Genomic DNA, 16,679 nt, shown 5'->3' with positions numbered 1-16,679 from the left:
GATCCCTAGAGCCCTTATGTATAGCTCTGTAATTCCAGGTACAGTGCCCCCCAAATTTCAGCTGCTTTTTTGCCTCACCAAACTCCAATCTCTGTGTCTTCCACTTAGCTAGGCTCTCTTCAGATTCTCTCCCCAGGTGTTTGGCCAAGAAACTGCCTCCAAACAATAAATGAAAACAACCTTATGAGCCCTCTTGCTGAGTTCCTTTTTTCAGGTATCACAGTACTGTACTACCTGTTCAATATCTGACTGTTGTCTTAGATGTTTTTTTCTGGTTTGTTAGTTGTTTAAGATGGGAAGGCAAATCTAATTTCTCCATGGTGGCCAAAAGTGGAAGTTCAGATTATATACTTATTTCTAAAACTGATCTTTCATGTGAGCTTGAACCTGGGACTTCTCTGGGCTTCAGTTTCTGCACGTGCAAAATTAACTTTATCAGTAATTCTCAATGTCCCTTATAGAAGCTCAACTTCTTCAGGATTCTTTTGTCATCATGCTCTAAGAATAGGTCTCTCCCAGCAATGTGTTATACGGACACCGTCGTATTCAGTAGGTTGTGTACTAGGATTGTGGAATTAGTGACCTCATTCTGTAATTTAATGTTGATGTTGGCATTTCTTATTTTTTTAGCTACACAGAATAAATGTCTTCTCTTTGGATACCAGTTCTCAACCCATATGAATAGTTTGGAACTGACCCCAGTTCCAGGAGAGAGTATGTGACCTGGATCTAAGCCAATCAACACATTCTATTCTGCCCAGAGTTACTGGTTCAGAGATAAGCATATAAGATAATTGGGCCAATGTCTGCCAGGCCCGGACTTTTTTGTTCTGTCTCATTGTGAGCTGACTAGAGTCTGAGAATATTTAGAGCTGGAGCTTCCGCAGGCCATCGTGTCACAAGTGGGAGACTGCAAATGAATACAGAGCTGGGAGGCAGGGTTCTGGTGCCATTTTAAGCCCCTAAGTCAAAGGATACCAACCACCACCAGACTTTTCCTACTATAAAGGAAATAAAGCCAATTAATCCCCTTTCATTGGGCCTTAACAAGCATAAGAGTTGGGCTTTCTGACACTTGCCACAGAAAGTCTCCAACTGTCCCATCAAATGGTAAATATCAATCATGGGTTCCAAATAGGTTTTTAAAAAGACACTAATTGTGGAGTAATGAGCTATACTGGCAACCATCAAAACAAAATCTCATGCTTCCTAGAGATGGACCTTTTTTTTTTTAGGAACAAGGGCACTATACAAGCATGTCAGGCAGAGTCACAAGCAGTGGTCTGGGTGTGGCACATATAAGGGCTGGGGCTCTAAACAGAGGGAGTTCTATAAGAGAAAGGAGTGAACTTAACATTTTAGGCCTGATTTGGGCAAATCCGTTTGCACAGCTAGCCGAAACAGGTCATTTCTAATACAACAGACTGTAGGATATCACCTAATATGACAAGAATCCCTGGACACCCATGACCTTAAAATAAATACATTTTTTGGTGTTAATTTTTATGTCTGCATAACACTTAAAAAAATTCACCAACTCTATTTTTCACCCCTTTATGTTCATCCCCCAACATAAAAATATTTTTTAAATGAGCTCTTGATGATGTTTCAGTGTAATACCACTGGGCTATTTTTCCTTTCCTTTCTAGCTTTCCTATTTTGCACCCAGAAGAATCTTAAGATAATTTAAGAAGAGGGGTTAAGAAGCCTAAAAAACAAAACAAAACACTACCAGCATGATGTTTGTTGGAAAAATAATTTGTAGTGGTTTCTCAGATACCAGTAGTACTAATAAAATATTTATGAAAGAAAAATCAATATTTTCATGTATTCACTTAAAATAATCTTTCCTAGACTTCTCTTCCACTTATGCATGTATCTCTTCTCTCTGTCCTTTGGTCTCTTTGATGAAGGCAATGATATTTTTGTGTTATGTACTATTACATAAGAATACTGAATGCTGCCTAATCAGGACAGTAAGTGTGCTGAGATATAGGGAACTCAACAGTACAGATAGTTACTGAGTAAGATGTTATGACCTGTGCATATTCTTCAGACATCTGCTTTGACCATCTTATTAAAGCCATGGTAGCCTTCACTCCCAAGGAAGACGTTCCTCTGAGGAATGTTGACATAGGGGGTCACAAAGAAGATGAAGTACGACTGTGTAATTTGCTAATTAAACAAGGTTTAAAAATTAGAGACATAAAATATTACATCTGTGTCCTACTGGATTATAAAATAAACAGAATAGGGGCGCCGGGGTGGCTCAGTTGGTTGGGTGTCCGACTTTGGCTCAGGTCATGATCTCGTGGTTTAAGAGTTTGAGCCCCGTGTCGGGCTCTGTGCTGACAGCCTGGAGCCTGCTTTGGATTCTGTGTCTCCCTCTCTCTCTGCCCCTACCCACTCACGCTCTGTCTCTCTCTTTCAGATATAAATAAACATTAAAAAATTTAAAAATAAAATAAGCAAAATACAAGTAAGACTCAATCCTCAATTAAATCGAAGGGGAGAAGGGAAGTATGATACAAGTTACTGCAAAAAGTTGCCTTTAACATACCAATGTGACTCAGACGTGGGAAAAACTGATCCTTGAAAGTAAGATTATTATGTGGACACAAAAAACATTAAGAACAGAATTTTGGCAGAGGTGACGTCATCATTATCATCATTATTATTATTGTGTGTTCTTCCTATGGGTTTATATCCTTTCATTGTTATTGCAATGAGAGTCACATGCTGGGCTGATTCTCTGCTTTGAGATAAATTTTAGAGATGCCAATTTTTTTTTAATTGAAAAGTAACTGACATACAGTGTTCTTTAGTTTTAGGTATACAACCTAGTGATCCAGTATGTGTATATATTACAAAATGGCCACCACAATATGTCTAGGTGCCGTCTGCCACTACATAAAATTGTGACGATATTACTTTCTAGATTTCTTATGCTGCACCCTTCGTTCCCTTGTCTTATTTATTTTATAACTGGAAAGCCATACCTCTTAACTACCTTTATTTTGTTCATCTCCCCACCCCTCTACCCTGTAGCAGTTTATTCTCTGTATCTATGAGTTTCAGTTCTGTTTGTTCATTTGTTTTGACTTATTTTTTTGATGTCTGATCTTATGTGTTACTTTTAGAAAATCTCATTTTTGATGGGTCTCAGAGGAAGAAGCTCTGAGGACAGCCCCCATCTCTGGGAAATCTGTTCCTGGCATTTTTCTTTCTGGCTTCCTTCATTCTCTTGACCAAAGGTTTAGCATATTCTGCAGCCCCTTCCTTATTTTTTTTAGTGTGCTGTTTCTTTAGACTTCAGAGCAATATGTTGACTTGTGCATTGGAGGACACATGGAGTAACAAAGCGCCGAATCTTGGGTGCTTTGGTCCTAGGTTTCTTACCTTCTTTGTTTAGGGGATTTCTCACAACATACTGGCGGACATCATCTTTTTTAGGGAGACTGACAAGTCTGTCGATTCTGCTAGCTCTTTTGGGCCCCAGGCAATGAGGCACAGTAGTATCCGTGAATCCAGGAGTATCTTTCTCTCTCTCTTTTTTTAACAATGATCAAGTTGAAAACACTGAGGTTGGCATCCACAAGGCAACCCCCAACAGATCGGCACCTTCTTTCCTCAGACCGTAGCAGGCACATCCCTTACCCAGCAACAGGCAGACATGGCCATGGATCAAGACACCCTGCTTCATGGGGAAGCCTTCTCATTGCCACCACTGATCTGGACCATGTAACCCTTCCATTGTTCACTCAGAGCATCAGAAGCAACTTCCGTGGCTGTTCGCTTCTCATAAAATGTTTGAAGTTTGCGTTCATTGTCTACTTCAATGAGTTTCTGGCAGCCCGTAACTGGGAAAGAGCTGTTCAGCTTCACCCTAAAGCAGGCTACTGCTGCCGAAGTGCCATGAAAAAGAGCTATTTTGATTTGAGCTTCCACATATAACGAAATCATATAGTATGTGTTTCTCTGCCTTGACGGACTTCCTTTCTGTGACTGATGTAGCATAATAATTAATTCATTAATTAACCTCTAGATCTATCCATGTTGTTGCCAATGGCAAGATTTCATTTTTTTATGGCTAATGTTTTATTTTACACACACACACACACACACACACACACACACACACACACACACACTCCACCCCACATCTTCTTTAGCCATTCGTCTATTGATAACACATAACACATTTAGGCTGCCTCTATATCTTTGCTATTGTAAATAATGCTGCAATGAACTTGGGGGGAATATGTCTTTCTGAATGCGTGTTTTAATTTTCTTTGGATAAACACCTAGAAGCAGAAATACTTTATCGGAAGGTAGTTCCGTTTTTAATCTTTTTTTTTTTTTTTTTTAATTTTTTTTTTCAACGTTTTTTATTTATTTTTGGGACAGAGAGAGACAGAGCATGAACGGGGGAGGGACAGAGAGAGAGGGAGACACAGAATCGGAAACAGGCTCCAGGCTCCGAGCCATCAGCCCAGAGCCTGACGTGGGGCCCGAACTCACGGACCGCGAGATCGTGACCTGGCCGAAGTCGGACGCTCAACCGACTGCGCCACCCAGGCGCCCCCGTTTTTAATCTTTTGAGGAAACCCCTTACTTTTTCCCCAAAGTGGTCGCAACAATTTACATTGCCACCAACAGTGCATGAGGGTTCGTTTTTCTCCACATGCTCGCCAACACTTGTTACTTTTTCTTACTGATTCTAGCCATTCTGACAGGTGTGAGGTGATACCTCATCTCACTGTGGTTCTGATTTGCATAGAGATAGCAAATTTCTAAAACATTAAATCAGTAGGATGGACAACACTGGAAATAGTACAATGTCAGATGTAGTTTGTTGGAGGATCTCACATTAGGGTATTAGTTGGGAATATGAATCAGAACTGGTTTTGGGAGGCAGCCAGGCTCTCTCTTAAGACGTTTAAAAGTGACAACCCTACATTTTAATTTCAAGGCTGGCTTGGAGTTCCTTTTTTTTAATTGCTTTTTAATTACATTAAAAAAAAACCAGTGCACTTAGTTCCACCAACAGTCTCCTTGTGAGAAAGACAAACTTCAAATCTCTCTCCAAATTTTAAAGCAGCATAATCAAAAACAGACAACTGGGACCACATCTAATGATAAATCTAATGCACTGCAAAGGAAACAATCAACAAAGTGAAAAGGCAACCTATTGCTGGATCATAAGGTGGTTTTATTTTTATTTTGGGGGGAACCTCCATACTGTTTTTCATAATGGCTACACCAATTTACATTCATAAACCATGTACAAGGGTTCTTTCTCCACAGCCTCACCAACACTGGCCATGTTTTGTCTTTTTGATAATAGCCACTCTAACAGGTGTGAGCTGACATCTCACTGTGGTTTTGATTTGCATTTCCCTGATGGTTCATGATGTTGAGCATCCTTCCACATACCTGTTGGCCATCTGTGTACCTTTTGAGAAATAACTATTCAGGTCCTTTGCCTGTTTTTAACTAGGGCTGCTCTTTGCTATTGAGTTGTAGGAGTTCCTTATATATTTTGGATACTAACCTCTTATCAGGTGTATGGTTTGCAAATATTTTCTCCCATTCCATATGTGCATTTTCACCACGTTAATTATTTCCTTTGCTGTGCAGAAGCTTTGTATGTTTTTTTTATTTTTTGGGTAGACAAATTGTGTTTTATTCATTCAGTGACATACTATTTAGCAATGAACATGAATAAACAATTGACGCAACAATATGGGTGAAATCTCATAATGTCCAACAACAGACACAAGGACGTACACATTGTATGATTCTGTTTACACGAAGGTCAAAAACAGGCAAAACTGATACATGGTATTAGAAGGGGTACTTTTGAGGGGAGGGAGAAGAAGTGGCCAGGGCAGGAGGATGAACTTCCAGAGTCCTGGATGTACTACTGCAGAAGCTTTTTAGTTTAATACAATCCCACTTGTCTATTTTTATTTTTGTTGCCTGTGCTTTCAGTGTCCTATCTGAAAAATCACTGCCCACACCAATGTCAAGAAGCTTCTTTCCTACATTTTCTACTAGTAGTAGTGTTATGGTTTCAGGTCTTATATTTAAGTCTTTAATCCATTTTGAGTTGACTGTTGTATATGGTGTGAAATAAGGGACCAATTATTTATTTTTGCATATAGACATCCAGTTTTTCCAGCATCATTTATTGAAGAGACTATCCTATCCTTATTTAGTGTGCTTGGCACCCTTGTTGAAGATAAGTTGCCTGAAGACACATGGCTTTATTTCTGGGCTTTCTGCTCTATTTCATTGGTCTGTATGTCTGTTTTTATGCCAGTACCATACTGTTTTGATTACTGTAGCTTTGTAATATACTTTGAAATCAGAAAATACTGATGCCTCAAGCTTTCTTCTTGCTCAAGATTGCTTTGGTCTTTTGTGGTTCCATGCGAATCTTAGGATTTTTTCTATTTCTGGAAAGAATGCCATTGGGATTATGACAGGAATTGCATTGGCTCTGAAGATCACTTTGGGTAGTGTGGACATTTTAGCAATATTAATTCTTCCAGTATATAAAAGATTAACATTTTAAATTCCCTAGCCTCATAAAATGGCTATGGAGAAGTATAAGCAACGATGTGCAAAACTTGCGAAACGTCTCTTTTTGGATTATTTCGTGGTAGTAAGTAACCTTCCCCATGACCTTTTGCTCTGGCCTTGTACTTGAGGCGTCATAACCAGCTCCTCAGCCAGCATTACAAACTGTAAGAAAGATCCATGGGGCCGAGGCTGAAGAGGTTACAATGCTGGGGGCAACGTAGAAGCCTGGAAATGCATGAGTCTTTGCGGCCCTCCTCACCACCGTTAGGGACAGAAATAAAAAGCAGAGTAGTATGTGTTATTTTTGGCTTCTGTAGCATCTGATAAGTACTCTACCAAATAACAACTGAAACAGTGCCTACAGGGATCTTATCGATGGTCTTGTCCAACCTCCCACTTTCCCTCCACGACTGCCCTAAGGAGAGAGAGCCCTTGCTCTGCACTGAGCTTTGTTATTTTTATCTTCTCTTGCAAGTGACCCACATTAAGAACTGGGAATTTGTCTGTGTGGATTTACAGATACATGTATTTGTATAACCTAGAAATATGTATATATATATATACGTGTGTATATATGTATATGAAATTCAATTCAGTATTCTATTTGGAGGAAAACACTTATTCCTTTAAAATGTCTGTTAGACACTCCATGTCATACCTACAGGAGGAGCAATGATGTTTAACAAGGAGACATTCCAGGCTGCCTTTTACATCAGTCACACTGCATTTAATTTCTTTTATAAGGCTTTTATGACTCAAAATGATATTCAAATTTTTGACCACTTAAAACGTGAACACAGATTCTCCAAATATAAGACCGCATGATGATATCAGGAGTTTTCTTGCATTTAAACAACTCACATGAATCTGACTGAAAGATTGTACCAATACAGGTCTTAAAATCGTATAAGACGCATTTTTACATTGAAATGTCCTGCTGCCTAAGAGGTGATTTCAAAATAACAGCAATCACCACCACCACCCACCACAACAGTCCCTCCTGTCATACTGTGTGCCCATTTAGTCCTTCAGCAGATGTTTCTGCTAAAGAAATGGGGCTGGCGGTGGTGCGACTGCTGGTGGGGATAATACAACGGTGGCCACAGTCCTTGACTGTACAGCGGACTGTTAATATAACCGGTTTAAAAAACTATCCCTCCATGGGTGCCAGGGTGGAGCATCCGACTCTTGATCTCAGTTCAGGTTGTGATCTCGCAGTTCCAGGGGTCGAGCCCCATGACAGGCTCTGCCCTGACAGCATGGGGTCTGCTTGGGATTCTCTCTCTCCCTCTCAAATAAATAAACATTTAAAAAATAGATTCCTTCATATATAGGTTATTTTAATTCTTTTTAGAAATCAACATATTAAAATTCTGTCCTCATATGGGCCTTAATTATGGGCCTTAGTAAAGCTTTAACAGTGGAAAACAAAGTAATTATATTAATAAATCTAATGATCTCGGTATTTAATCAAGAGACTTTTAAAGATTTTTGCTTTTATTTTTAATTTCTATATCCACCATGGGGCTCGAACTCACAACTCCGAGATCAAGGGTCACACGCTCCACCGACTGAGCCAGCCAGGTGCCCAAAGAGAATTTCAGAGCTGTAAAAGACCTTCTAGATCATGTAGTTTAACCCCATGTTTCACACTAACTCTATTTTTATTTGCTGGTTCATTTTGCATCTATTCTCAACAGGTATCAAATGAAGACCACAGGGCTTGGACCTGTGTCCTTCAGAGGGAAGGAGAGACCACTTCCAGCAGGACAGCTGGCCATTTCGATCCTTCAGTTTGTCAAACAGCAGAATGTCTGGTCTGTGTGCCAGGACTGGAGGTCTTCAATCAGTAATTTTATTAAATATTATAAGGTGCATGCTATAGTCTTATTTAATTATAGTATCAGTTCACATTTCGGGATTCATTGCCTGCATACTATCCCGGCAACATTCAATCCATTGATATGTCACATCTTTCATTTATGTGCAGAATGCAAGTTATCTGAGACTCTAAAGTGAACCAGTCGCCACGTCAAGACTACCTTGAAAAAAAGGACTAAACTCCTATTTTACAGTGTCCTCTCACTATAATTCTTAATGTTCTTTTCTTTTAATTATTTCATTTGCCTAAGTAGCCAGGTGTCTGTGGTTGTTCGCATCCTATAGAAGCTTTATTTTAGAGAGCTATTTGGATTATACCAAACGAAACACCAAATAGTTAAATTTGGAGGGAGGAAGAGGCATACAGAGGATTTCACTGTAGTCGGTGGTGCATGAACATGCAACTGCTCTTACGTAACATCTAACTCTGCCTGGGAGCGAAGAGAGAAGCAAGAGCTTTCTTTAGCCCCACAGTCATGCTAGGGTTCTCAATTGTATCATGACCTAGGTACGTGGGCAAGAAAAAGTCCTGGTATGGCTTCAGAAAAAATGCCCACTCAGGGGGTCAGTTGTAACAAAGACAGGAGCTACCGTGTACCTCACGCATACCAGAAATTCAATTTTTCCGAAGTAGAAGCAGTGGTGGTTCCAAGAGAAAGCGGTGTGCCCAAGGTCATACAAATGATCAGCTCCGGAGGGTCAGGGCTGGGTCTCAGTCATCATTGTGTCCAGAGAGCCTCGGATGGAGGATGTAAGGATGTAGTCACTGCTGGTGGAGTGCCTGTGTTTTACTTTTAATGTCAGAGAATGTTTTGTTTAGTTTTTAGTTTTAAGTTTGCTCAAGAAATTAACACTTGTTTGTTTCATCTCTGTCTCTCTTCCTCCTGTGAGGATAGGGGCAGTTCTTAAAATGAGAGGTTTGTCCAGGAAAGGGTTAAAATTATTTTCGTCCTATGTTGACAAATTATAAAGTAATCCGTTTTAAAGGATGTGGTACATTTATTTTTTAAATGATGACCTCTCTAAGAGAGACAACTATGTTACCTGTGATTGATTCTTCAGCAAATCCTTATAAATAACAATAGAAAAAATTTAAAAGGCCATGTTACATAACAGTAAATGGGAAGTCTTCCTGCTTTGTTTCACTTTTTTCTATTAAAAAAACAAACTCAAAAAAACAAAACACCTGTCTGGAGTTGGGCCCGGTTGATTTTTTTTTTTTTTTTTTTGGTATCTCACCTCGGTGAGTTTCACCAAAGGTATAAGGCATTCTTGGCTTCACCTTCTGAAATGAGATTTGGCAGCTGGTCAACGCCACAGAGCAATGTTATATAACCAGGCAGTTCAAGCAAAAAAGAAAAGCACATTGAAATGAGGCTTTGGAGAGTGGGCTTGTGGTCAGCAGAATCCACTTTTACCAACACAGAAAATAGTCAATGGCAAGGCCGTGTGAACGACTATCGCCATATAAATGCTCAGAGTTCTTCCCATTATAAATGTCTGAAGTGCACAGACTTACGTATCACAAGCGGTGACCTTCTAAGTGAACATTTGTGTGGGAGAGAAGTGCTCCTGCCACAGAGTCTGAATTCTTTCGGGGATGTTCTCGGAAGTCAAGTATGACTACCCCTCCCACCTTTCTTTTCTCTTTTTTATAATGCCACCCCACAGAAACATTTTTTAAAGAACAAAGAGTAATTTCAATGGAAAGAATCAAATTGTGAGACTTCTGACCTTATTAGCAACTATAAAAAATGTGTAACACAACTTCACCAGTGTGAACTCTTTCCTGAGCATAACTTAAAAAAAAAAAAAACAAAAAACCACTCGATTTTAATTTTTCAGCTCCGGTGAAGGAAGCAGACTTCTTTTTAATGTGCCTTCTCCTCCCCGCCCCCACACAGTTTGGGTAACAAGCTAAGGGTCACAACTGGTCCCAGAGCCAGCACTTTCTGGCTGCTCAAAATTTGCTCATTAAAGCCATGTATTAAATTAAAATTGAGAAATTACTGGAAGATAAAAACCAAACAGAGAGAGAATGTGCTTGTTTATGCAAATCCCTGAACAGACTTACTATTTGCTTTTAATCAATGAACTTGACTTAGCACTAAAATGGCTTAATAGGTCAATCTGTTCCTGCTGAACACACCAGAGGGGGCATCTTTGGAGATACATTTTAAAATCTCAGCCATTTCTGAACAGTATGCATAGTTTCTTGCTTAGGAACTTCAATGGCTATTTTTACCTAACATGCACACAACTTGATATCTGCAAAAGAATTTACTTGGGGTCATGCTCTTCATAAAAACCCTGTAAGACCAGTTTGTCTGTCGTGCAAGAAGCAGCCGAGGCCTACTAACTTGCATGTAGTTTAGGTTCATAAATGGAAGATATGGTTGAGACTAGATACACATACTGAATGGTCTCAATTTCATTTAAAATCAAAGATACTAGTTGAAAGGTAAGTTCCCTAAGAATCTGTTTAAAGAGGGAGAAGAAAATGCTATTTGGTTTACCCTGAAATAGTAGCAGTCTTTATACAACCCAAACATTTTAGAATTTACCCTTTATCCTCAAATGATCGGAAGATCAAAAGAATCTATTCCTCACTAAAAAAGTAGAGCATATTGGGGGCTTGGTATGTAGCATCTGAGTAAAATAAATGCTAGCGTTAAAAATCAGGATGAATCGCAAATCTGAAATGAAATTTTCTACAGAGCCTGGTACCTTCCAAATGAATACATCTGCTGAATAAATGAGTAAATGGAAGATCAGGGTTTCTCAGCCTATCACCTTTCGAAACCGTATACCCTCTTGTATTAAAACGAGTGACATTCTGTCTACACTGAAAACAGAAAACTTCATCGTAAAGTTGTGTAACTACTGTGAAGTTACTCTAGCATTGCTGGTGCGTCCACCCATGGAGTGTCGCTGGCTGTTCTCGTGCACAGCCTCACACTAGGTTTTCCCAGCCAGGCTGCAAACGACTGAAGTTCAAGGCCTTCCATCATGCTACACACGCAGGCAACTTGAATCAACACACATACCGGCTTGACGAAAGATGACTATAGTTAGTAAAACACATTAACACAATAATTGAAAACACATACAAGGGAAAGCAGTACTCAAACAGTAAAGAGAAGCTGCTTGTACGAGCAGTGACAGCCCGATGGTGGCCACCCTCCTCTGCTCGTGGTCAGTGCATTAACAGAGGAGAAAAGACAGAAACCGTGGGAAATGCAGACCATCTGCTCCATCCAGATGCAAAAACACACGCCTCTTACAGCCAAAGCTTTTCACCAGAACCGGACGGAGATCAGATCTAATCCTCTCATGAAATATCCGACAAAGGTAGTTAGACAGATTTGCATCATAAAAATAGTGCCAAAATCATTACTGAATGAGACCTTTTAAATGTCAGTCAAGACTTTACCATTAACAGAATACTAAATCAGCATTAGAGAAAATGGAGTTGGATTCTATTAGCTTTAGTCAGCTATTCCTTAAATAAAATCATGCTTAAAACATCTTCATTCCTTAAATAGTAAGAATATTTCAGTCCAGTCATCCTAGTTTGAAAAAGACATCAAAAGATATTCCTTTAATATTCGAGTAATGTGCATTTCCTTTCTTCTAAGAAAAGGTTAAAAACAAATATTCTTACCTTGAAATTGTGAACCTTTTCATATTTTGGAATTTGCTCGTTTTCTTTCAGAGTTGCTCTTCTAACAAGTGATGTCAACTGCGAATAAGCAAAGAGTTTCAGAGGTTGCCAGATTGTCACAGACGACTTTTGAGAACCCAGTTTCATTCCCAAGGCTGCTATCAATAAATCTTGCTGACGGCCCTCTTGTTTTGATTTGTGAACTGCAGCTCTATTAGTTTTCCTACCCGACCAAGACTCTTTGGATGGCATTTTGGAATTCGCAGGAAAGAAATAAAACCTATATTGATCTATGTCTGTCGATGAACTCTATTCAGCTAACAAATGAGCATTCTGCCAGCCAGCACAGAACCCTAATCTACAGAGAGCTGCAGAGAAACATCGCGGAGAGGTGGAGGAGGATGATGAAGCACTTCTTAAAAAGAGGTCGACTAACCAGAAAAATTCTTCTTTCTTCCTTTTTTTTTTTTAAAGGGCTCTATATTTAAGCTTCTGAAAACTTAAGAGTCTGAACAGAAATAAAGAGTCGATGCTAACATACAAAGCATTCAGCATCTCTCTGTCCCTTTTTAAAAGCCATGCAATTTTGACAAATGATACATTTCTAAAAGCTTTCTTCTCTATTCACTATATTACTGTCCATTCTGAATGAAAGATGCCTACATACTGCCTGTAGTCAGTTTCTAGCAACAGACACCCTGTGAAGCCCTTAGCAGGGAGGGTGGGGAGGGAAGGGATTTGACAAGGAAGGCTGGATTAGACTGGTCACCGTAAGAAAGGAGATAACCAATGAAAATCAAGCAACAGTATTTAAGTGTTGTATTCCTCAACTCTGTCTCTTTTCCTCCCTCCTCTCATGTAAGATTTCTTGCTGGCTCAAGGCAGGAAAAAAAAAAAAAAATCAGTGGGAAGACAATGAGCAATGAATGAGTCATGCATTATTAAAATATGGAATATTTCATTTACCTATTAAAAGCAAAGGATGATTAACATACAGCACCAGAAGAATTTACCATCACTGCCTGGTAAATTTTGAGAGGCTAATCTATATCCTCCTTTGTGCTTATGGACTGAAGTTAACAAAAACCCAATTTTATTTAAGATGAGCAAAAGCTGGTATTTTGATGAAAAAGAAAAGGAGTTTAACTAGGTAGCATATTATTTTCATGCAGAACAAGGAGCGTGCATATAACACTGCTAACACACCCTGGAGTGGTCAGTTTAGTCTCCCTGCAAGGAGGAGTTTTGTTGTGAATCTGTACTTAAATGGATCCAATCGTTAATTATTAGTCTCAACGTTCTTACTTCAAAGAGCTTGAGGCCAGATCATCGTGGGAGACAGCTGGGAATAATTTCTCATGTACACAGGTCCCAGATGTAACTGTGCTTATAGGACCCATGGATACTTGTTTGCTGATATAAAAAGGTGGGAGGGGTGCTGGGTAAGAGACTCAAACCCAGCTCCATTTAAGAGAAGTACCTATACTTTTTTTTGCAAAACTGATATAAGAAGCTCACATTTTCCCATATTGGTTCCCTAAACATCTCCCATCTGTTTCCTCAGGTTACAGTAATTAAGTTGAACCCATTATGATTCTAATTGTTACACTGCATTTAAAGAATCAAAACCCATATTTAAATGAATTCAGTCCGTTTGCTTAGCACAGACTGTTTATCTCAGATTTCATAAGCGATAGAGGGTAGATGCCCAATGTGGATTATTAGGGCACGAAGTTGTCCTTAAACCATGCTGAAGATTAGAAATACTGAATGATTTTCTGAACATCCCCAAATATTTTTTTATTTACTTGAGTCTACAGTACCTTCTTTAAAAATGTCTTAACTCTTGGGGCACCTGGGTGGGTCAGTCAAACATCCGACTCTTGATTTTGGCTCAGGTTATGATCACACAGTTTGTGAGATTGAGCCCCACGACAGTCTCCATGCGCTAACAGCACGGAGCCTGCTTGGGATTCTCTCTCTCTCCCTCTCTCTCTCTGCCTCTCCCTTGCTTGTGTTCTTAAATACATACATACATACATACATATTTTTAAAATGTCTTAATCTTAAAAAAAAAAATTTCTAGGGCATCTGCCCGGCTCAGTTGGAAGAGCATGCGATTCTCGTTCTCCGGGTTGTGAATTTGAGCCCCATGTTAGGTGCAGAGATTACTAAAAAAATATATACTTAAGAAAAAAAAAAGTTAAAAAAATTTTTTCTAAGTGAATAAAAGGCAGAAGTTAATATTTACACCTATAGATGTTTCATTTCCATAAATTTATATCTTTATGTGATTAATAGAAGACAAAAAAAAAATGCCGTTCCAAGAGAAAATACAATGTAAAGAACTTTCCTTGCCTAACCTAAATTACTTTTCAGCTTAGACCTAGTTTGTCATGTGATGACTAAAAATATAAACGCCAGCCAACTCTTTAATCATGTACAATGCAAGGTGAAGTTTATCTGATTCTCAGTAGACCCCAGAAAAACAGATTTCAAGGGCAAATTGAACACTAATTTTTTTTTCTCTACAGTGTTTAACACTTCATGTTTACATTACTAAGTTAAAGCAAACAATCACCCATGTACCCAAAGTAGTTTTTTTTTTTTTTTTTTTTTAATTTTCCTGAGTATTTCTGATCAAGGTTCTTTATTGTAGACCATCCCCAGTCCTTCAGCTGTGGTAACCAGAGTTCAATCAAAGCATAAAGAGACTAATAATGGTAGAGAAAATTCTTGGCTGGGCAAGAGTGGACATTTGTCATTGTTCACTGAGTGAACATTTGACTTTGCACAGTCACACTGTTCTTCCCGAATAATTTTTGTGGCTCATTGGGACACACTGGGTTAACTGCAATTTGTGCAGCTACCTGGGGCAATAAGGAGATAGAAAACAACAGCTCAGGAAGAAGTTCTTAGCTACCCTCAAAGGGCTAGGGGTTTGGTCACTACTTGCCATAATGCAATTTCTGCATTAATTTTGCTGAACGAGCTCTCAAGTCATTAAGAACTGCTAATTCTAAAATTTAGAACTAATATCAATGCTCTGATGTCCCAAATATACACCAGTCACTTATATTTATCTGGTCACATTTAGATACTAGAGCATCTGTTAATTATGGTTGCCTTTTATTAAGTATCCATGTTCCAGGCACCTATCTAAGCTAAGCACTTTACATACAGAAGCCCATTAAATCCACCGAAAGATTCCCATGAGGCACATATTATCCTCACTTTACAGCTGAAAGAACTGAGGCCTCCAGCAGTTGGTAGAAAAGAGTCGGGCTCTTAAGCATTATGTATATCCATCCACCCAAATGAGAAAATGAGAGGAAATTTTAAAGTCTGGGTAGTTGTTTTCCTCGCAGATTCTCTTCAAGGTGGTTCCTCCAGTTATTTTCTCCTTTCGACTTTAAAGAGCGGCAATAGATGGTAAGACAGAGTAAGCAACGAGTAACAACGGATGGTAAGAAAAAGTAAAAGTAGCTAAGATCCCTAGATCTCAAGTTCAGTGTGCAGTGCATACAACAGGCAACGCAACCTGCAAGGCTCCGTCCACACACATCCTCCTTCACTGAACCTGTGATGATCACCAATTAGATGTGATTTTACCCCTCCGTGCGCCTCAGGGGCCTTCACTTGTTCGTTAATTATGAGATGTACCACATTCTACCTCCTATCACAGTTCCTGTGAAGCTACTCACATAGATTGGGTCTTCTACATCTTTGTATAAACCCTGAATTTAGCATAGTAGCGTGCACAAATAAAGGTCCGTTAAATACTTGGTTAAAAAAGCAAAACCAGATGAAGGGAGCCATTCTTATTGGCAGCCGGTACATTAGGGGGAAAAAAAGATAGGATTTGAAATCAGAAACACTATAGTTTAAATCCTGACCTTGGGAGATTTGCTTAGTGCCTTGGTTACCTTATTTACATACATACACTGGGCAGTTTACAAGAGATGACATAAAAGAGGAAAAGACTGCAGATAGTTAGAACTCACTAAGTGACGGTATTACAGGGGTGCCGGGCCAAATATGAGCTGCAGGTTATGCTGTGGAGTATAAGACATAGGTTCTCATCCTCGAGGAGTTGGTAGATTAATCTGCTTTTGGTTTATACCATATAGACATGCTTGGAAACTCCTGACCTTCCCTATGGATTATGGTCTTTACCAAATCTCCCAAATTCTAGTCCTAATCCTTTTTTTTTTTTTTTTTTTTTGAAAAAGAGAGAGAGAGAGAGAGAGAGGGAGAGAGAATATGAGAGAATCTCAAGCAGGCTCTACCCCTAGCATGAAGCCTGACGCAGGGCTCAATCCCATGACCCTGGGATAATGGCTGAAATCAAGAGTTGGACACTTAACCAGCTGAGCCACCCAGGCACCCCCCAATCCTATCTTTTAAAAGGGATCTGATAACATGGATATTAGCTGAGGGAGCAGGAATGGGGGGAAGCAGGGTGGAAAGTGTAAAAGATTATGAGCATTTGGTTAAGAAGTGAGGAGCACTGTTTCATATTTCATACTGTCCTATTTATTCGCAA

General features: G+C 39.3%; 1 protein-coding gene across 3 annotated transcripts in view; it reads right to left on the bottom strand.

The window, feature by feature from the left end:
* The window catches only part of CHN1 (chimerin 1), a 202,340-nt gene that overhangs the window by 35,727 nt on the left and 149,934 nt on the right, over nucleotides 1-16,679 (bottom strand). For all 3 annotated transcript variants that reach the window (XM_019460115.2, XM_019460132.2, XM_019460145.2), the window contains one exon: nucleotides 12,134-12,211. In XM_019460115.2, the coding sequence (XP_019315660.1) occupies nucleotides 12,134-12,211 (78 nt within the window). The remainder of the gene's footprint in view (nucleotides 1-12,133; nucleotides 12,212-16,679) is intronic.

The sequence above is a fragment of the Panthera pardus genome, unplaced genomic scaffold, assembly GCF_024362965.1.
Source record: "Panthera pardus isolate Hobbes unplaced genomic scaffold, ASM2436296v1 HiC_scaffold_10, whole genome shotgun sequence".
Classification (NCBI taxonomy): Eukaryota; Metazoa; Chordata; class Mammalia; order Carnivora; family Felidae; genus Panthera; species Panthera pardus.
This window is presented reverse-complemented; position numbering and strand designations above follow the sequence as displayed.